This window comes from Rhinatrema bivittatum, chromosome 2, assembly GCF_901001135.1.
Source record: "Rhinatrema bivittatum chromosome 2, aRhiBiv1.1, whole genome shotgun sequence".
In the NCBI taxonomy this organism is placed as follows: domain Eukaryota; kingdom Metazoa; phylum Chordata; class Amphibia; order Gymnophiona; family Rhinatrematidae; genus Rhinatrema; species Rhinatrema bivittatum.
Genome location: NC_042616.1, coordinates 777166637 through 777189682, shown reverse-complemented (window position 1 = coordinate 777189682; position 23046 = coordinate 777166637). Strand labels below are relative to the sequence as shown.

Sequence of the window (23046 nt, the reverse complement as noted above, 5' to 3'; positions counted from 1 at the left end):
TTTGGCGACACACTAGTGTGTCGCGACACACTGGTTGAGAAGCGTTGCTTTAGACCTACTCTCTAGTGATGTGCATTCGTTTTTCCCAAATTAGGCAATTTCAACGAAATTGATCTACGATGTGCTGGAGAGAACCCCACGGCTGGGCGCTGCTCTACCATGCCTTGGTGTGAGTATCCCGCACCTGGGGCCACTGCTTGCACTCTTTCTCGCCTTTCTGCTCACATCCAGGCGGTTAGCCGCGCAGGTGAACAAGGTGCCAGCGCTTCGGTTCCACCTGGGGTGTCTTTCGGGCTCCCCCGTCGGGGACTACACTGATGTGCGGGAAGGGTGCACTCAGATCTAATGGCCTGCAAGCCATTGCCCAATTCGGTATGGTTCGGGGGAACCGAAAAACAAAAGAAATTTTTCTGAAATTTCGGAAAAATTAGTTTTTTGGGTTAGTGCGTACTAACGCGAGTTGGCGCGCACTATCAGGAATTAGTGCACTAATACGAAAATCAGGGCTCCCCCGAAAAAAAACCCCCCGAAGCGTAGGAAAACAAATTTTCTCGCGGCGAGCCATGAAACGAAGCCCAAGACGATAGGGCTTAACGATCTGGTCTTTTCCGCAGTTACCAATCCACTATAGGACACTTCCTCCAATTACATGAGGTCCCAATTTCCTGAGGAGTCTCTCATGAGGAACTTTATCAAATGCCTTCTGAAAATCCAGATGCTATACTGCATCAACTGGCTCACCTTTGTCTGCATGTTTATTTACACCATTAAAAGGATCTAGCAAATTGGTAAGGCAAGATTTCCCATTGCAAAACCCATTTTGAGGGTTCATGGAAACCTTGCAAACGGGATGATATTATTAGGCCAGGATGCAGCACATCAGGGGAGAGCCGTGCAGCCTGCAGGTCAGGGTAGGGCAGGGGACGGCAGCAGGAGATTCCCCTCGGCTACGTCACACACCGGGGCATTCCCCGACTGAGGTTGCCAGGAGCTGAGCTTTTGCCTCGCTAGAGAGAGGGCTGTCCTGGTGGTCACGGGTCCACCCTGCGGTCCGGTGGGGAGACGGCTCGCTGCAGCTCCACCCTCCCCGTGATCGGGGAAGGGCAGCAGCCGCCGCATCCTCCTCCTCCCGGTGCTCGCCTCTCCCCCTCCTCCCTTCCGCTCAGCCGCATCCTCCCGTAGGCGGGCGAGGTCCCCCCCCCAGCGCATCCAGCTGCAGGAGCCAGATGTGCGTGTGCTGCTGGGGGCGGGACTGGCGGCCGCGTCCTCGTTGTTCGGGGGGTTGCGAAGGCGGCGGGGCTGGGCGTCTGAGGGGATGCCGTCTCGCCCACGGCGGAGCGATGTCAATGAATCGGTGTCTGGGCGGCGATTCTCTCCCGGCTGGGAGCGTACAATGGGCCACTCCCTAACGCGAGGCTCGGCCAGCGCAGCCCGGGTGGAGGCGAGCGGGGAGGGGGGTTGGGCCACTGCCAAGGCTCGCTGCTACATAAGCGGCGATTTAGGGGGGGTTGCGTGCTCTTGGGCTTTCCGTGGAGGGCTTGTTGTTTTTTATTTTTAGGGGGCTCCGGGAAGTGCTCGCCCCCTCCCCCGCACACCTCTGTCTTGTGATCTCTCGGATGACCTGATGGCGAGCTGAATCCCCCCACCCCTCTCCCCCTCAGATCATGGCCTTGGTGCTCCCCGGGCTTCCCCCCTACTCGCCGCCGAGGGCCCGCGAAGAAGATGGGGATCAAGTCCAGGAGCGCTAGCGGCGGGGGCGAGAAGGGCGGGGGACTGGCCGGAGGCGAGCTGGAGCAAGGCGCCCTGGCCCTGGGAGCCGGGGCGGACAAAGACGGGACCTTGCTGCTGGTGGGAGCCGAGAAGGACGAGGCGAAGCGCGCCCCCCAGGGCATCGGGCTGCTGGCGAAGACGCCTCTGAGCTGCGGCCGCCCCGTCAAGAGGAACCACGCCAGGTACCGGAGGCTGCAAAGTTTGATCTACGACGCGCTGGAGAGACCCCGCGGCTGGGCGCTGCTCTACCACGCCTTGGTGTGAGTACCTTGCGCGCTGTCTCGCCTCTCCGCGCGCATCCCGGCGGTTAGGCGCGCAGGTGGACAGGGGTGGGGGCGGTGGCAGCGCGTCGGCCCTGCCTGGGGGGGGGGGGACGGGGACCTCACGGGCGTGCGGGGAGGGTTCCCCTCAGACCCAATGAAGGCAGGGGGGGGGGGGATTTGTCACGGAGCCGAGCCCGCCGTGCTTTCTTCTTTCTGGCTGAAGTGCCTGCTCCCCGCGCATTCTTCCTATTTCCCCCAGGCAGGCTGAAATAATGCTGCAAAAATAACTCCAGCTCCAGTTTCCCAGTTTGCTCGAACCCATTTGTCTTGCAGTTTTAGCCTGTGACGATTAATATCTGCCGAGGACGGGGAAATACTTTGCTGCCTGGGATTTGTGGACTGTGTGGGGGTCCATGAGGGGAACTGGGTGACGCTGCGTGAGCAAAGAGATCCTCCTTTTCGGGGAGGGAAAGGACCGCAGGCTTGCTGCTAACATCAAAGTTTGCGCCGCTTTGCTTCTGTAAAGTGCGGGTTGGCAGGGTCAGATCCACCCAGCAGGACTTTTCAAGCGATAATAGTAACTTAGCCGGCCTGTTCACCTGCTGCTGCTGCTGCTGCCTGGTGCCTCTGGGTCCCGTCCTCCTCCCTCCCTCCCTTTCGTTCTGATAGAGTTCAGGGTTCTTTACTGTAAATATTTCCAATGCAAAAGTACGAAACTTTTCTGGTTTTTTTTTTTTGCTATGGTCACACTGGTGTTTTTGCTAAGAAAAGAAACATTGCTTATTTATGTATTCCGCTCGCTGTATCGGTCTGGGGAACGCGTTATTCCCCGAACCGCTCAAACTACCGCGCCCACGTTTTCAGGAGAGGGAGATCCACGCTGTGGTTTCCCGGAGAACCTATGGAGCTAGCCAAGACCTGGGGGGGGGGGGGTGACCTTTCCCCGTGGAAACCCACGGACCTTGCAGAAAAGGGGGAGGGGCGTGGGGAGCAGGTTCAAGCGGTCCTCGGCTGCATTCATGTTTCGGGGGGAAGGGGGGTGCGTGTGGGGGTCCCTGGGAGGGGGGGGGGGGGGGAGATCAGCCCGTGCCAGCCCTTTGCGCGATTCAGAAATGACTGAAAGTAGCGTGGAGTTTCAATAACCGTAAACGCTGAGATCTCCTGAGGGACGGAGTGAAAACCTGAAGAGTGAAAGGGAGCTTTTAATGATTTCATTTGTTTTAACCACAATTTCATTATCTAAAAACATTTTTTTTTTCCTGCTAGTGCTGCTGTTAGAAGAACAGTAGGATTAGAAGATGGGATCTGCCTGTAGTTTCAGTGATTCAGCTCGTTGCTATGCATCCAAGAGAAGTGAGATGCAGGAATTCTTTGTCTTCTATTTACTTTAATTGCCTTTATTTTGAGTTTCTTGGGCAGGAAAAAAACAGCTTAAGAGAAAAACTCCGGTGGGTAATGGGGGTAGAGGGAACATGTTGGGACTGTAATAGTAGAACACTTGAACCATAGCAATTTACATAAATTCATATTTGATTTTTTTTAACTTGATTCTTTGCTGGAAAATATTTCTATATGATTTTAACCAATTTTATTTTGGAACTGCTAGGTATAATAAGTATCTTTTTATAAGATGTTATGTTTTGTGTATGTTTGTTTTTATTGTTGATGTTGCTTCTGTTACTCACATGGAAAGAGATTTATCAGATAATGTGGATTACAATTATTTTAAACAAAACAAATACATTACTAATCTGAGCAACTACGGAAATATTTAGTTCTTTGCCGTTCATCCAGAATGGTTTTGATGATGCTAAGGTTAGGGCACTGCAGCCAGTGAAAGGTGCAAGCAGCAGTGACAGTCAGATGTTACTATCCTTAACTTTCTTTACAATTTTGCTTTCAAAGGCACATCTTTCAGGTAAAAGAAAGATTTCCTGTACATATGAGAGATTTATGGAGCCATACTGTAAAGGAAAATCATTTTTGTGCTTTTCCGCATGTCAAAAAAAGCACTTATGCAGTGATTCAGTCCATCCCTCTGTCTTTCCATCCAATTGCAATAACATTTGCAAAGCTGGAAGATGTGGTCCTGGGTCCTGTAGGAAGCGCCCTGTACCCGACGAGGCTAGGGCAATATTCAAGAGGGCGACATTGAAAAGCACTATAAAAGCCTTGCATTTTCAGACTTTTGACCTTCTGATTTTGGAATAGAATAGATGGCCTAGAAGAAACACAGCATCAGAGGCCTGGTTTATTAAAGGGGTTTGCTCTGGCTTGGCTACAGTTTAAAACTTGCACAGGATTTAGCAGCAAAAACATTCAGTTATGTTCAGGTGGGGAAGTCACTGGTGCATTTGGCTTTCACTGGTGCAGAACTTCTCTACTTCAGCCCCTTGGTTTCTTCTGAGCAAAGCAATCTCAAGGCAGGCTGCACTTCACAGCCGAAGATCTACAACTCCTCTGTAAGAAAGTGTCAGAGATCCTCTGTTGTATCAAATCTCTGCTTTTCTCAGATCTTAATTCCTCGCATTCCCTGGTTTTATCTTGCATCCGTGTACGTTTCTTTATCACATCAATGTGCTGTCTGCAAAAACTAAAACCTCAGTGATAGCATTCTTGGAAACCTTACCTGACAGGCAACAAATTGCCAGTTTTTCACCGGGAACATAAAATAACGAGTTGAAAGTCTTCCTTTTAAACAACATTTACTTTTACTGTTTCCAAAAGCAGATGTGTCACCTCTGGAGATCAGAGATTAAAATGCTTTTGGCGTGTCTCTTGTTTGCTGTTCTAAACGAGTGGAAGGGCCCGTGAGAAACGACCTAGGCTCACTGCTCTGTCCTCCTTCCTCCCCCAGAACCACACCATCTCTCAGCCTCACATTGAATATGCGTGTGCGCCGCTGCACAGTGCTTGCATCTCTTACGTGCACGGATGCTGGACTGTTCTGAAGAGTTTTTTGAACCTTGAGCCTAACTTTCAAACCTCTTTGTGGGATTGCGTTTGCGCGTGTACGTGGACCTGCGGAAATTCATGCTAATATTTTATAAACTGGGTGGCGGGAGCTGCAAGTGTATAAAATATCACATAGTTCTCTGGAAGTCCGCCATCATGTTTCAGTATGCACAAATATTTCCAATGCAATGAAAGTGCTTACTTTCTCTACATGTTTTGTAAATATACATTATGCATGTATATATTAGATACATGTTCGCATAATAACCTCGATTTATACATGAAGGAAGGTAGTTTGTAAAGTGTGCGCATATACCATTTTGAAAATACTTACTTGTGCGTGTACTTGAAAACACCAGTTCATTGATCGCTTCGCCAGTTCACCCAGTCCATCTCCAGTTCACCTCTAGCATTTCACACTGACCCCTCCCCCACCAGTTCACCCAGGCCTTCCCTCCCAGCCCAAAATCGCAGGCCAGTTCACCCAGTCCATCTCCAGTTCACCTCTAGCATTTCACACTGATCCCTCCCCCACCAGTTCACCGAGGCCTCCCCTCCCAGCCCAAAATTGCAGACAACAATCAAGTCCAATTTCACTTGTGTAAAACTGCATGAATAAGTTTGTTGATTTATATGCGTATATCACTTAGAAAATAGCAACTACTTCACATACTTATTGACACCCCCCACACACAATGCCTCTAGACCATCCCTTTTTTGCGAGGGTTAAATGTGCATGCAAAACTGAAAATATGTGGATATTTTTGATGTTTATAAAATAGCATACATGGCAATATAGGCTACTAATGTATGTACATGCTATTTTTCCACATGGAACCCCTTTGAAAATGTATTCAGTACTGTACATATGTTCCCTCTGATGGAAATTATATATGTAGGATGATTTATCCTGTAGGATAAATCTATAGGAAAATGTTCAGTGCAGCTGACTCACAATCTCTTTGAGTCTTTCGTATGAGCAGATTACATGTTTTTTAAGCAGTGTTCTCATAGAATAGGATTAGAGTCACTGAAAATAAATTTGGCCTCTGAAGGGAGAATAACTGAACAAAACCAAATGACAATTGTCTTAAAATATAAGATATTGAGGAGCTATCTGGCCAGCAGAGATACCCCAATGCCCTCCACTCTGCCCACAATCCAGTCAGCTGATTCATCAAAATATAAATCTAGGGCTGGAAAAAACATGTCTGTCAACTCACCTGGGACCTAAACTTTGGCACTGGCTGCTAGGTGAAGGAATCAGGGCAAAAAGAGTGGCAAAAGCTGCTGAGCGGCAGAAGAAGGGGAAAAAGTTGTGAGGGGAACAGAAGAGCGAAAAAACAAAATTAAAAAAAACAAGCAAAAATAAATTAGATTAAAATTCTTTTGTTTTAGTTTTTTTTAAAAGTTATATAGAATGCATTCCCCCTGGCTGTTAAGAGTTTTGGCTGGTGCCTAAGATTTCTAAAAATGTATACAGTACTTAACTTTTATTTACCCCGGGAGCCCCTAGACACAAACGTATTTACTGTCATAAAAGAGACTCCTCTAGTGAATGTACTCTAGACCTCTACAGTAAACCAAAGAACATTCACAATGCACCTTATTTCAGCTGGCACCTATATTTCAGATCAGAAGACTTTCAGAAAAGGCTGCACTGAATGCCTTGAACCCACAGATACTGATCACATCCATTGTGCATCATTGTCATCATAGCTCCTCAATCATTCTTATTCTTCTTCTTTTTTTTTTTTTTTATAATTTTTCTCAGCATTTAAATTGTTATAGAAACAAGTTATCTTCATTAATGTGATTCTTCTCTGTATGGTTTGTAACCCATGCTTAACCCAACACAACACCACTTTTTGGGATTAAATTATCTCTGCATCAGGGAAATCACTCAGATCACTACCATTACTTCTCCTTACAGATCGCTCGTCTTGGCGTTCTCTTAAAAAAGAAAGAACACAAACTAAGGAGAAAGTCATCACCACTTAGTCACTCGTGTGCAAATTCATCACTCATTTATTGCATTCCCATTGATTAACATTTCTAAATCTCTTAAAACACAGAAATCAAGTTTTAAGCACAGAAAATTACATTCCAATTTTATGAGAAAATTCTCTGGAAGTCAATGAAAGACAGCTTTACTAATTAATCTTAATATGAATTTTGTGAAGAGACCGTGCTTACTTCATGCTTCAGAGGAATGGGAAGCGAGAAGCAAACCTGATGCGATTGGCACTCTGTGCTTTCTAACCACTGAGGAAGCATTCATTGGGAAATGCATTTGATTGCACTCCTTTTGTTCCCATTGCCTGGAGACCAGGTTTTATGATTGTTTTCACTACTTTTCAATACATTTCACATTTTAATGTATTTTGCCAGTTGGTAGTTGCAGATTTTTTTTTGACTGGGGTTGATGCAGATACCAGGTTTCAGAAGGTTGAGACTGCAGCCAAGTGGCTAATCTGACAATTTGTACGCCATATTTAGACCGGGACTTTTGGCTACCAGAAGTGCTTTATGGACATGAGACCCCCCAGAGTGGATTGGAGTTCTGCACAGCACTGGGAAAGATTACAGGTGGGACTGCCTGGGTGCAGAATGGTAACCCTTGTGGATTCCTTTGGTAGAAATTGCAGTTACAGGTGGCTGTTGATGTTTGGGGTTTGTCCACAGCCCTCAACTTTATTGAAAGCTGGCACTTTTGTTTGCCAGGAGTGTTGTGTGAAAGTGATTCTCTGGAGTGGGGCTCTCTGGACTGACATTGTGATGTGGATGCCTTCCCAGTGGCTCCCATCAGAGATTGACAGACATATGTGCCACATGGGTCATTGCATTTTTGGTGGCCATGTTTGCTTATATTCTACTAGTATAAATACCAAGGGGCTTCTAAAGATAGCTTACCTTCTCCATTTGGAGGTAAACTGAGAGCAATTATAGTATCTTATCCAGATCATTCCACTTTCCTCATTTACCTATGCACCTGGATAGTCTGCACTGTATGTATGTATGCGTGCATGCTATCCTAGAGGTGGTAGATTGGATAATGAACTTTCATAATTATTGGAAGTAGAAATGCATTGTTTTGTGGGAAAAGTGGTCATTTCGGATGTGCATGGCTGCTCATAAGGAAATTAAGGCATGGACAAATGAGCATCAGGGATAAGAAAGTATAATTTATTTTTTTTTTCCATTTTCATATATCTGAGTTTTCCCCAAACATATTTAAACTAATCTTTATAACTTCTATATAAATATGCCTTTTTTTCCATGGCAAATGTAGAATTTCTATAATTCTTTACAATTTTTTATTTTTGTCCATGGATTTTTATTGGGTAAGGCCATGAAAGTACTTTTGAAGAGGTATTAGTGAATGAATTGTGAGCCTTCACTTCTATTTACATCACAGTGTAAGCATACTTAGGGGTGAATTTTAAAAGCCTGGCGTGCCAAATACGGGAGATACGCATAGAAGTCAGGCTAGTGTGTGGTAGTGGTGACATTTGTGACCAGCGCACATCCATATAAAATTGTATGCGCATATAGCCTATTTTATACCATACGCACATATATGTGCAATTGCTATAAAATGATCACATTCTTTGGTGTGAATCAGCAGATGCACGTACATGTGCGTCTGCATGCAGGTATCAAAGTTACTATCATAGTACATATTATCTGCTCATAGAAACATAAATATGACAGATTAGAACATAAGAATATAAGAACATGCCATATTGGGTCAGACCAAGGGTCTATCAAGCCCAGCATCCTGTTTCCAACAGTGGACAATTCAGGCTATAAGTATCTGGCAAGTACCCAAACACTAAGTCTATCCCATGCTACTAATGCTAGTAATAACAGTGGCTATTTTCTAAGTAAACTTGATTAGTAGCAGGTAATGGACTTCTTCTCCAAGAACTTATCCAAGCCTTTTTTAAACCCAGCTACACGAACTGCACTAACCACATCCCCTGGCATCAAATTCCAGAGTATAATTGTGCGTTGAGTGAAAAAGAACTTTCTCCGATTAGTTTTAAATGTGCTACATGCTAACTTCATGGAGTGCCCCCTAGTCTTTCTATTATCCGAAAGAGTAAATAACCAATTCACATCTACCCATTCTAGACCTCTCATGATTTTAAACACCTCTATCATATCCCCCCTCAGTCGTCTCTTCTCCAAGCTGAAAAGTCCTAACCTCTTCAGCCTTTCCTCATAGGGGAGCTGTTCCATTCCCCTTATCATTTTGGTAGCCCTTCTCTGTACCTTCTCCATCGCAACTATATCTTTTTTGAGATGCGGCGACCAGAATTGTACACAGTATTCAAGGTGCGGTCTCACCATGGAGCGATATAGAGGCATTATGACATTTTCTGTTTTATTCACCATTCCCTTCCTAATAATTCCTAACATTAGGACAGGAAGACTCATTATGGGCCTCATTTTCTAAAGTATCTCAGGCCTGCGATTCTTTAGAAAAATGCGGTAATGAGGGGCAGGGGGCCGAAACGGGGAGGGCGGTGCCATCGTTGCCAGCATCGCGCCCAATAACTCCACCATAGAAGGTGTAGTTATTGGGTGCAAAATAGGCAGCGAAAAGGCTCCTTACCTTTTCGCTGTCTGCGCCGTCGTCGCAGAGTCGGCCCCAGTGACGACCCGACGACTCCTCTTCCGGGGCCGACTCCGCCCCGATGTAGGTAGCGCAGGCGTGCGATAGCCTTAGAAAATAAGGCCCTTTGTCTGCCTAGTTTAGTCAAAGTGGGGGCTTGCCTAAAATCCAGATATAGGGGTTATGAATTCCCCCCCCCTCCCAAAAAAAGGGCCTCTAAATTTTGTTTTTTAAATACATGATGATATCATTATTTTTTGGGGAAAACTGGCAATTTTTTTTCTATTGGAAATTTTTCTAAGTAATGAATTTCAATAACGTGAGCTCCAAAGTAGGTATCAATATCCTGCCAACCATTTCAATAAAAATCTTATATGTGAATTATGCATTTTTTGATTTTTTTCCATTTGTTATCATACTAAATGTAAAGAAAAACGTAACTAGTATAGAGCAGTGGTTTTCAACTCAGCCATTCAAGTTTCCAGGGTATGGAAAATGAATATGCATGAGAGAGATTTGCATGCACTGCCTCCATTGCATGCAAACCTATCTCTTGCATATTCATTGTGATATTCTGAAAAATGGATTCTTTGGGTCTGTCCTGAGGAATGGTTTCAGAACCACTGATGTAGAGGGCAGTATAGAATTATTAGAATGTTTTCTGGTCAGCTATTGCTACTGCTATTACTACTTACTTACTAGATGAACACAGATCTGTATAGAGACATGTAAGCGATAGTCTCCACTCCATGTAGCCAAGACATGCAGACAAAAACAAATAAGAGACTTTGAGTTAAGATTAACAAAGCCTTGATTCAGAAGATCTAGAACCAGGTAGGCTATAGATGAGATTAATTGGGGAAAGGGACAATGTTAATTGAGTAAAGCTGAATGAAAAGCCTATGTAAGAAAAATAGAAAGTGGGTTGGGTGAGTGAGGGGTCAGGTGATTAGGACTTAAGTCACTCCCATCAGGTCTTTAAAAGTCTGTCCTGACGTTTAGATTACTGAACAAACATGGCACACTAACTCTCCTTTACCCCCCCAAAATCAAGGCAAAATGTTTGAAACCTAGGAGCCAGCTCATCATCCAAAAACTTTGAGAAAATATTAAATCCAGTACATTACACTTCCTAGAATTATCGGAATTATAATGACCAATCTGAGCGATGAATGCTGTGGTCGTTGCTAGATGAGGATTCTTAGGGATGTCGTATGTACAGTATGAGGCATGCTGGAGGCCAGGTAAACAAACTGGTGCCACATCCCAAATCTTTAATACAAACTTTATTGAATTATAAGCTAAGCAACACATTGCTTTATCTCTGGTCTTCAACTGCTTCATATAGGGCATTCAGTTTCAGTAATTGATCAGTTTATTGGCAATTACTGTGTAAATAATTCAAGAAAATCAAATGGTTGATGGCATGCACATGCTTCTTGTCACATTTTGCTTTATGACACCACAAGGACTTGACTCACTAGGGCAATACGGGGCATGATCTAATAATAGGCAGGTAAAGCATTGCTTATTGCATCACAATGCTGTACAAGCTTCTGTAGTATTTTTGTATACTTTATCTACCATAGAATCTTCTACAGTGCTAAATATGAACATCATACCTGGATACAGTAGATAGTGTGGAAAATAAAACGGAATAGCATCTAGCATAATGCAAGTGCTCAGGAAGCCAGTGGAACGCCAAATGTAGTGGTCCGAATAGGCCAGGTTACAATGAGCAGCTGTCAGAGGTGAAGAGAATCTCTCCCTCCTACGCAGTCCAGGAACAAATAATATGTTTGCTCAGTAAGTGAATTCATTTGTTGGCTTGCAGCTTCTTTTATGGCTTAATCAGTGGTAAACCTTTTTGGGACTTTCGTTTTGCTTTTCTTGCACAGCCCATAAATGATTATTTATGTCCCTTCATACATGGCACTCTGGGAAGGGTGCTGTGCAATATAAGAGGAAGATCTGAGAATGGAGCAGTGCGCAGCATTGTGGTAAATGACCCAATATACAAGAAGACAGGTGGTTAAGTGTCAGGGCAGGCAAACTGGGAAAGGATCATTTTCAAGTATAGTCATGGAGACAGAAGGAGTGGCGGCATGCTGGGCATGAGAACTGGTGCTAGTGCTGAGAATGCTGCGGACGTTGGTTCAGTATGTCAGAGACAGAGGAGAGTGCTGATTGTAAGCCAAGACAGCTCCAAGCCCAGAACAAAGAAGAGTAAGAAGGAATGCATTTGTTTTGGAAAGGCAGACGTTTATAGGTGGCCCCACTATGAGGAAAATAAGAGACCTTCCAAGACAGCATAGATTCCCTTGAAGGCCTGGAAATGTCAGATTTCGTTCTGCAGGTTCGTCCTCATCCCATTGTTATAAGACGCTGATATTTACCATAAATTGCCTGCTATTAACCGCACATCTCAAAAAAAAGTCGTAAGGCTTAGGGGATAAAAGTGTGAATGATCTTATCGAATCAGTAATAATAAATAGAATAGTTCCTTCGGCTGTGACAAAGTGCATGCCTCATTCAGGCTATGAATTATAACAGGTTCCCTCTAGTCATTTTAATAGTGGTCTAGTGGTGGCACACTGCATAAAAACGCCGAGGTAGATCTTAAATAAGTATGCCGGATTTTATAAGATATGCACGTATCTTATAAAATCTGGGGTTGGCGCGCACAAGGCTGCGCAAAATCGGCAGCCTGCGTGTGCCGAGCCGCGCAGCCTGCCTCCGTTCCCTCCGAGGCCGCTCCAAAATCGGAGCGGCCTCGGAGGGAACTTTCCTTCCACGTCCCCCCACCTTCCCCCTCCTACCTTTGTTGTGCAAGTTATGCCTGCTTGAAGCAGGCGTAACTTGCGCGCGCCACCTCGGCATCCCCCGGCACAGGCCGCAGTGCCGGGGGACTTGGGATCGCCCTCCCGGCCCACCCCCGAACCGTCACCACGCCCCCGGACACGCCCCCTCCCACCCCTTTTACGAAGCCTCGAGACTTACGCGCGTCCCGGGGTTTTGTGCGCACCGGCGGCCTATGCAAAATAGGCGCGCCGGCGCGCAAGTGCCCTGCTCGTGTAAATCAGGCAGGATTTACGCGCGCAGGGCTTTTAAAATCTAGCCCATAGCATATGGTGGTAGATAAAGGCCATAAGATTCATCCAGTCTGACTGCAGAACTGACCAAATCTCCAATTCTATCTTAGCTTTATTCTGGACTCTGGCATGACCTGTAGGCCTCAGATTAACAGTGTCTTGAAATTTGGATTTTCAGGTTATACCTTGTTAGATGATTTAAGCTTATTTAGTCTACTGCCAATTTTCTTATACTAACTTTCATTCTACCTACACTGGACTACTATAATTCATTGTAGACTGGTCTTCTAAAAAAAACCAAAAAAACAAAACAGCAGTTGGTTGGTTTCAGAATTCAGCCTCTTGTTTAATAGCAGGCTTTGCCACAGGCAAGATACAAGAAAAAGAGTTCTTCCTCAAATCATCAAGGAGGAAGTTGACTTAAACATTTTCCAGAAGAAAATAGAAATGTATTAGTTTGCATGTGCTTTCTCTTGTACAAGATTATGCTTTTTATTTTTTTCTTCCAGTTTATATGTAGATGTTGCCTAGTTGCAGTTTGATTTCGTTTTTGATTTATTGTGATGTATTCCTGTTTTATGCAGTATTGGTTTTTAAGCGCTGTGTTGAGTATGTTCATGTACGTACGTTTACTTTATGTAGTATTGGTTTATGTGCTGTTTTGCTTAATTCTTCTTAAGAATGTCAATGTTATGAATTGTAAGCAGCTTAGAATAACTTGTTACATAAGTGGTGTATACATTTTTTTAAATAAAATAAAGTTCATTTGTGCCTATCCCATGTTATTTTAAATACAGTAATTTGGTTTTCCCCACCACGTTCATGGAGAGGCGCTTTCAAGGATTCACTACCCTTTCTATGAAGAAATATTTCCTTAGGCTACCCTCTTTGAGCCTAATAACGCAATCTCTTGCTCCAGAAGTTTGTTTCTGCTGAAAAATAGATATCGCCTTATTTTATTCCTCAGTTTACTCTTGTTAAGCCTTATACCATGACTCCATGTCAAGGACTTTCATGAAATCTAAGTACACCATACAGCATTCAGCATAGATCTAATTCTTTTGGTCATCCGATCAAAGAAATCGATCACATTTGTATGACATGATTTTCTTCTGGGAAGACCATGTTGCCTTGCTTGCATTTTGTAAACCACTAGATTCAAGATACACAAGGCCTTGCTTTTTCTTTTTTTTTTCCGCCAAGAATATATCATGGTTCATCATTTTTTGTGCAAGGATCAGGATTTCTTTTGGTGTACAGAAGTATGAAACACTATTCACCCTCTCTTCCAGTGCTGGTGGGAGTGTGTCCTGCTTCCTAATGTTACGCACAGCCAAGCGTTGCTTTGGAATTAATCTACCTACATTCTGCTGAGCATCAGATCAACATATTCTCAACTGAGAACTCAAGAGTTTCATATTCAAAAGATTTATGCAGGTAAAACTGGTGGGCAAAGCTCCCCCCTTTAGAAGTATCCCCTTTTTCCTGGGTATCTTTGCACCAAATTGTGCAGACAGTTGGCTAGGCAAACAGGGAACAGAGCTGGAGGCATGGCAAGGTCAGGCTAGCATCTTTGTCCAGATCGCAGCTGTAGCCAATTACATTTGTGTGGACAACCTGAGCTGCATAAATAGCAAGTGTGAAGCTATCTGGATAACTTTACCTGAATATTTAGATGAATGCTTATCTGGATAGGTTCCTCTGACTATCTGGATTAAGTTACGTGCATAACTTACCTGCTCAGTGTGTTTTTCAATGTGGACCTCTTCTGAAGGTGGTTGCATGACTTTCTATTAGGGATGTGCAGCAGGGACAGATTCGTCTCATTCGGTATTCATATTCGTGGGGAGCCAAATCCGTTGCATCCATTCTCGGGGGACCCCGATCCGTTCATTAGTTACGTATTTATTTGTTTCCCAAAAAAAACCCCCATCCCAACCCTTTAAATTTAATTATCTACAACCCCCCACCCTCCTGACCCCCCCAAGACTTACTAAAAGTCCCTGGTGGTTCAGCGGGGGTCCCGGAGCCATATCCTGCACTCAGGGGCGTTGGCTGCCGGTATTCAAAATGGCGCCGATAGCCTTTGCCCTTACTGTGTCACAGGGGCTACCGGTGCCATTGTTCGGCCCCTGTGACATAGTAAGGGCAAAGGCTATCGGCGCCATTTTGAATATTGCCAACCGACGGCTCAAGTGCAGGAGATTGCTCCGGGACCCCCGCTGGACCACCAGGGACTTTTGGTAAGACTTGGGTGGTCAGGAGGGTGGGGGTTTATTCGTTAGATATGTTGTATTCATGTGGGTTCGCCATATGTTTCGTGACCCCACGAATACAACGAAAAGGGACATATACGTTGCGGATTGCCAATACGTCGAAAACGAATGCACACCCCTACTTTTTATACCATTATAGCCTGGGTAATGTTATGAAGATTGTTATACTGCACCTGTGCAGACCTCTCTATTGAGTAGCTCAGATCAGCATTTTTGAATGAAGAGACGCAACAATTGTTTTAATGTCCTCCACCATTGAAAACGTGAATTATCACAATTAATTTCAGTGCACATTTATAGTATAACCAGCATTTCCACAAACATAATCTGCATCAGAGCTTTCAAATTCTGAGGCATGCAATTGGGCTTTACTTCAAAACAGAACTTTAAATCGCCCAAAACTAGTCTTGGAAACTATTACTAAACAAAGTTCTTAAAAATGTGTGAGATTTTTTACAATAAACATTGATCAGATTGAGACAAATCCAGTATCTTGGACCGACTGTTATTGGGCAAGCGATGCTGGTTGTACACTTGCTCACTGCATGGTAAAAGTAACCACTGTCAAATCATTGCTGATGGGGGCAGATCTGACTTCTGTCATAGAATTGGGGCAATATTTATAGCAGTGATTAGAAGCTGGACATCAGATGTAGTCATTGAAAAGCTCGGCATCACTGCATGACTAATGGGTAAGCTTGGCTGAAAAGAACATATAGTCAAATTAATCATCTCTCGTCACTTGCCCACTATGAGCTGCAGAGTAGGTGACCAGTGTTCGAGTCTCCTGTCCATCAGGGCCTGCAGGGGCAGTGTACGTAGGTTATGGGAGGTGGGTGTGGAAGGGGATGACTTCCACCTTCAGAGGTGACTTCTGCTAGTAAAACAGCAGCAATAAAGAGTGAGTTGTCACAGAGGATTTTTCCTTTAGCCCTCGGCCGGCAGGGGATGTGTCACCTGGTTTGTCACCCTGGATTGGGGAGAGAGGACAGAGAGCGTGGGAAATGTTTAAACAGAGCATTCCAAAAGGTTTCCTCTGGCTTTCATAAAACCTATTAAAAGATCTTACGAGATGGGCCAAATGTTTTCAACACCATCCTCCGAACTTTGCCATATCATGCTTTGTTTAACTACTTCCTAAATTAAGTTACTTAATACACGAGTATAATATTTCATTAGTTCAGTCTGCACTGACAAATGTGCTAACAACACTTTGCCTCGTACAGCAGGTAACTCGTGTCTGAACATTGGGCAGCCCTGGGCAACGAGCCAAGCGTCAAGCTGGAAACCAATGCCGTCAGGAAGGTCGGAGGACCTACTGACATAACGTTAGCATCTCCCCCTTCATTTATGCCTCGATTGCCTGTGACCACATTTTCTGAAAGTTTCGAAGATACAAGCACAAAAAGTGATTGAATTAACACAAAGCCTTGATGATAGCCACTATTGCTCACAAGATTCAAACATGTGCCAATCCAACCCGTTTTTGTGTCCATTACCATGTATCCAAAATATATGCATTGTATTTTTTCAAAAATACAGATAAGGCTGCCAATATTTGAAAGATAAAAACTCACCATGTGCTCCTCCCTCTGTCATTCCCTTTCCCCCTCTCTCCCCCTGCCTCTGCCCCTCCCCCTCTACAACTATTAAATGCCCCAAACATATGATCTATGTTCCCCAAAGCCCCACCCCATGCACATCCTCTAGGGCAGTGGTCCCCAACCCTGTCCTGGGGGGGCCCACCAGCCAGTCAGGTTTTCAGGATACCTACAAGGAATATGCAAGAGAGACAATTTTGCATGTTATGGAGGCAGTGCATGCAAATTTTTCTCTCATGCATATTCCTTGTGGATATCTTGAAAACCTGACTGTCTGGTGGGCTCCCAGGACAGGATTGGGGACCACTGCTCTAGAGCTTCCCAAAATATAGGTAGTGCAAAAGTGTGACAAGGTGGTGGCTAGAGCCAGAGGGATGATGCTAAGGGAAATAGGGAGAGGCATAACCCGCACATAAAAGGTTGTGATCTTGCCACAGTACAGGTTATTTGTGAGATCTCTCCAGGAATGTTATAGGGGATGGAGTCTGCATCAGAAGTCATATGAGAATAGGGTTGCCAATACTAAAGGAAAAAAAGCCAGCCACATGCATTCTCCCATCCCCGCCCTGCCTTAAAATAGGAGACACTGCTGCCCCATCCATGACTATTATATCACACACTTTGCATAGCAGAAATAGACCAGTTTATATATCAATATGGTATTCAAGTTCACCACCAAACAGAAGAACCATCTATAGTTCCCTGTCCCCCGCAGGCTCACCAACTCGCTCCAGGCTGACCAAACTAAACTGGCTGATCCAGATCTGGTTTTGTCCCACGGGATTCCTGGATTTGGAGCTCTGATTATGAAGGAGAAAGCAATAAAGTCAGTCAGAGCTAGAGCTTCATGTATGAGCTGGAGAAGAACCTGGATGCTTGGTCAAGCTGGGATGAGTCGGCAACCCTGCTGCCCAGACACCCAAACACGCACACAATCACAATGCAATCCCTACGCTGGTTCTCAAGCCCCCCATCCCCTCTAGTTCCCAATTTCAATCCCCATCCCCAGTAGAGAATTAGGAGCTAGCTGTGCTTACTTTCCTCCTAGATTCCTTGGGCAAGTTGAAGCCCCCTCGGGAAAGGGGAAATCAAACGAAGCCGCTGTCCTCTTTAGTGGCCTGTTCTCCTGGGGGAGGGGCTGATGGAGGGGGGGGGGGCTGAATGAACAATGGCAGCTCAAGCCTGCTGGCTTTCCTTCTCTTGGGGCTCTGGTTGGACTGCTGTGGCTGTGCTCTCCGGGCAGCAAAGGGCCTGTGAGGGAGGAGGAAAATTGACCCGGGCCCCTGGCGCTCTGCGGGGCTGCCTGGCTCCAATCCTGCAGCGGCTGATCTCAGTCCTGCAGGGCTCGGATGAATTGTCATGTCCCGTGCTCGCTTCTGGAGAAGGGGCCCATGGAGAAAACTGAGCCATGTGGCTGTTCTTTCCTGTGGCTTGGGAGGACAGGCGGCTCGGGGGCTGTATTGGCCTGTGCAGCTGCTCTCTCTTGTGGCCCAGGAACAGCCTGGGTGTGGACTCCTTTCTTGCTCTGCTGGGACGGGGGATGAACTGTCCTCACGTGTTTTTCCTGCATGGCCCAAATCAAATTGGCCTGCCCCGCCCCCGTGCTGCTTTCCACTGCATGCGGCTGCTGTCTCCTAGGGGGGAGGTATGGGGGAGTTCTGGCCTGGCCTGTCTTCAATTGGCCTTCGGGGCAGTTCTGTCTCTTCTGGCTGTGAGAGAGGTGGTGGGGAGGGGGGAGGGATGTTCTGGCCTGCTTGTGCTCCTCTTTGGCAGTGGACAAACTGAATGCCTCCTGCTCCTGCAGAACCCGATCTGGATGCCTGAGCTGGATCAGCAGTGGTGTGCATGGTGTGGTGTGGTGTCTGGCAGAGGGGGTGGGAGTTAGGGGAATTATCTTCTGAAGGTGGAAGATACGCGGGGACAGAAAGAAGTTAGTGTGCGTCTCTCTTCCAGCTCCTACCTTCTGTTAACATAGTCTGGGGCCACCATGAGGCCTGGAAAAGAGGCATGTACTGACCTCTCGCTCACCCATCACCTTCAGAAGCCGATCCTCCTGCAGCTGCCACCCAGTCAGGCTCAGAGATCATCCCTTGATTAAAAAATATATAAGGTCTGCCAGGTGGAGGGTGAAGGCCCAGGGAGGGAGGGTGAGCCCCAGTCAGTCTAGAAGCTGGGGGTTTGCTGGAAACTGGTACTTATATGTGCTGGTTTTCTTCTCTGAGGCCTTCCTTTAAGAAAACTGGTGAGATCATCAGCTAGCTGGCAAACCTAGATCCAGGGAAATGGTGGACTCTGGTCCTATAATACTCTGCTAAGAGCTCAACATTTTGTGAAGCATTATCTATGTTTTTGATGATCATACCCAAGTTATCAAATTTCTTCATCTACTACTGTGAGAAATATTTACTACCCTTTCATAGTTCATAGTGCAAGGATATTAGATGCCCTAGGCAACCTTTGATCTTGCACTATCCGCTCCTTAGACTTATCTACTGGCTGCAGCTCTGTGCTCTTTGGTCACTGGTGGTCCTGGGCCTTGGCTCCTCCAGTGATCTTCAACCATTACTGGGATGGACTGCAGGTCTGTGCTCTTTGGCCACTGGCGGCCCTGGGCCTTGGCTCCTCCAGTGATCTTCAGCCATTACTGGGATGGGCTGCAGCTCTGTGCTCTTTGGCCACTGGCGGCCCTGTGCCTTGGCTCCTCCAGTGATCTTCAGCCATTACTGGGATGGGCTGCAGCTCTGTGCTCTTTGGCCACTGGCGGCCCTGGGCCTTGGCTCCTCCAGTGATCTTCAACCATTAGTGGGATGGACTGCAGGTCTGTGCTCTTTGGCCACTGGCGGCCCTGGGCCTTGGCTCCTCCAGTGATCTTCAGCCATTACTGGGATAGGCTGCAGCTCTGTGCTCTTTGGCCACTGGCAGCCCTGGGTCTTGACTACTCCAGTGATCTTCAGCCATTATTGGGTTAGGCTGCAGTTCTGTGCTCTTTGGCCACTGACGGCCCTGGACCTTGACCACTCCAGCGATCTTCAGCCATTACTGGGTTGGGCTGCATGTCTGTGCTTTGTGGCCACTGCTTGCCCTAGGCCTTGGCTTCTCCGGCAGTCTCCAGCCATTACTGGGTTGGGCTGCAGCTCCGTGCTCTTTGGCCACTGACGGACCTAGGTTTTGGCTCCTCCAGTGATCTCCAGCCATAGCTAGGATGGGCTGCAGCTCTGTGCTCTTTGGCCACTGGCGGTCCTGGGCCTTGGCTACTCCGGTGCTCATTGGCAGGATTTTGCTGCCCTCACCCCCCCCCCCCCCCCCCCCTAACATGTAGTGCTCTAGGTGACCACTAAATTTGCCAAATGGAAGCACCAGCCCTGCATATTGTAGCGAGAACGGAGCACATGCAGATTTTGCATTTTTACATTCCTGTTATGATGCACTGAGTTTGTATTGTACCAATGTACATGCAGGTTTGTGTATATCTGGCGCTCATAAAAATTAAGTGACTCAGCAATAGAATTTATAATTGTATGATCTTTCTAGGCTTGTTTTATCAGTGCAAATTATTTACTGTTGTTGCCATGTCTTCCATCCACACACACATTCTGGGAGTTCTCTCTATGGACAGGTGCTGTAATATGGTAGGACAGTCTCTTGCTGCGGTGCCAGCACTGCTGCCAAATCTGTCTTAGGCTAGGACCCTTCACAGATGTGCCAGGAGAGCAGGGCCATCCATGAATCGGCAGAAATTGCTGGGAATCAGAGCGTACAACACAGTACGTCTGCAAAACACGCTTCCTTTGTGTTTTAATCTATAAAAAAAAAAAGATTGTCAGTGTTTTTATTGTGATCTGCCTAGAACAACATATGTTGTTTTGGTGGAATATAAATATTTAAAGAAAAGAAAATAAATGCACTAGAAGTGCAGCCTTATCTAGTGTTTTCCTTTCCCCTTAACTTTTTTTTTTTTTAAATCTGGTTTTATAGTGTGCATGCATGAATGATGCCAGGATAATAACACTAGAAATGGAAATCTTTTTGTTATTCAAACAATAGGTATAAGGAGCACAGCACTGTGCTGCAATTGGAGGGTAACCAGAGTTTAAAGATGTGAACTATAAGCTGAGAGCTTCTGAAATTCATTTCGTACGCCCTTAATGACTTGATTGTACAAACTTGGACAAGAGACTTCATTTCTCACCCTCTGCCTTTACCAACTGTGACTGGGTAATAGTAATAACATGTAGGGGATTTTTAAAAGCCCGGGAGAAAGGCACACAGGTTGGGCCAGCCCGAGCCGTGCAGACTTTATAAGCTGCCCGTGTATGCGCGTATCTCCCGCTGCGCGCATAATACAAAGTTTAGAAAAAGGGGCGGGGCATGGACGTGGTCAGGGGAGACCATGGGCGTTCCAGGATTCACATTTGAAATTTGTGCCAGGATCCCCTGCCGCGTAACTTTACTTGAGAACATAAGGCTTGCCATACTGGGCCAGATCAGAGGGGCCATCAAGCCCAGGATCCTGTTTCCAAAGAGTGGCCAAGCCAGTACCTGGTAGGATCCCAAGGGGGGAGATAGATTCCAAGCTGCTTATCCCAGGGTTAAGCAGTGGATTTCTGCAACTCTCCCTTAATAATTGTTACTGGACTTTTCCTCCAGGAGCTTGTCCAAACCTTTTTTAAACACAGCTACACTAATAGCTTTCACCACATCCTCTGGCAACAAATTCCAGAGCTTAATTATGCATTGAGTAAAAAAAAATTTTCTCTTATTAGTTTTAAATGTATTACACAGAAACTTTGTGTGTCCCCTGTTCTTTGAACTTTTTGAAAGATTAAACAACTGATTAATGTTTACTTGTTCCATTCCACTCATTATTTTATAGATCTCTATCATATCTCCCCTAAACTGTCTCTTCTCCAAGTTGAAGAGTCCTAACCTCTTTAGTCTTTCTTCATAGGGGAATCATTCCATCCCCTTTATCATCTTGGTTGCCCTTCTCTGTAACTTTTCTAATTCTGCTATAATCTTTCTTGAGATGTGGTGACCAGAACTGAACACAATACTCAAAGTGAGGTCACACCATGGAGCGATACAGAGGCATTATGATATTCTCTGTTTTATTCTCCATTCCTTTCCTAATCCCTATCATTCTATTTGCTTTCTTGGCTGCTGCTGCACACTGAGCAGAAAATTTCAATGTATTTTCAATGATGACACCTAGATCCTTTTCCTGAGTGGTGACTCCTAATGTGGATCTTGCATTTTGTTGCTATAATTTGGGTTTCTCTTTCCCTAAGTGCATCACTTTGCACTTGTCTACATTAAATTAAATTTACCATTTGCATGCCCAGTCTCCCAGTTAGGCAATATCCTCTTGCAATTTTTCACAATCCTCTTGTGATTTGAGAATGTTGAATAATTTTGTGTCAGCAAATTTGATCACCTCACTTGTTCCCACTTCCAGGTCATTTATAAATATATTAAAAAGCATTGGTCCCAGAACTGATCCCTGGACCCTCCACTATTCACCTTTGTCCATTGGGAAAATGTACCATCTAGCCCTACTCTCTGTTTTCTATCTTTTAACCAGTTGGCAATCCACAATAGGATACTGCCTCCATCCTATGACTTTCTAACTTCCTAAGAAGTCTCTCTTGAGACTAATGCGGTACATGCAGGGTATGCACACATATCGTGTCCAATTAAAATTGAGCGCACATGTACGCGCATCCAGGCTACTTTATAATATGTGCATGTATACACGTGTATGTTATAAAATGACCGCGTCCCTGGGCACGGGTCGACAAATGTGCACACAGGTGCATGCACGCACCTGTTTAAAAGTTATCATCATTGTTCTTTACCCTTACCTCGGATGATAGTCATATACATAAGAATCCAAAAATTATTAACTTGGCTTATCACGCCACACCCATGTAAGTTTTTGAGTACTAAAATTGTACAGTCTGGAAGAGATTTAAAAAAAATCTAAATCACATGTATTATTCATTTTCTAGACAGTCCTTCCCATGCACCTCAGCTCTTTTCTTGGAGAGACCAATCCTTGTTATTCAGTTCACATACAGATTGGATCCTTGAACTGTAACCTGGAATTGCTACTTAAAGTTTTAGAGTCGTGACGGCGCCAATCAGTGAGATCAGGTCACTGATTGTCTCTCAGAAGGGACAAAAAATTGCGAGGGAACAGACTCCATATCAGGCTACTGTTATGTCAGGCCCGTGAATCATCCAGTTCCCCTTTACGTGCATTTCTTTGATGTTAATTTAATCTAGCATCTGTTACAGGTATCTGTTAATTCTATTAGAAAAATGTGAATGTAATGATAGTATACACTTGTGCTGTGATGTGGTTGATATAGCCTAGTAGGCGAATTTACTATGCCCATGCTGACAGCTGGAGAATTGCTCTGGACAAGGCTGGACCTTCACCTATATCAGCCCCGTTCCTTGCAGTTT

At 45.3% G+C, this 23046-nt stretch overlaps 1 protein-coding gene across 1 annotated transcript in view; it reads left to right on the top strand.

The window, feature by feature from the left end:
• The first annotated feature begins 1131 nt into the window (after nucleotides 1-1131).
• Nucleotides 1132-23046, top strand: part of KCNQ3 (potassium voltage-gated channel subfamily Q member 3) — a 627835-nt gene continuing 605920 nt past the window's right edge. The window contains 1 exon segment of the mRNA XM_029592045.1: nucleotides 1132-2030. Coding sequence (XP_029447905.1) covers nucleotides 1723-2030 — 308 coding nt within the window. The 5' untranslated portion in view covers nucleotides 1132-1722.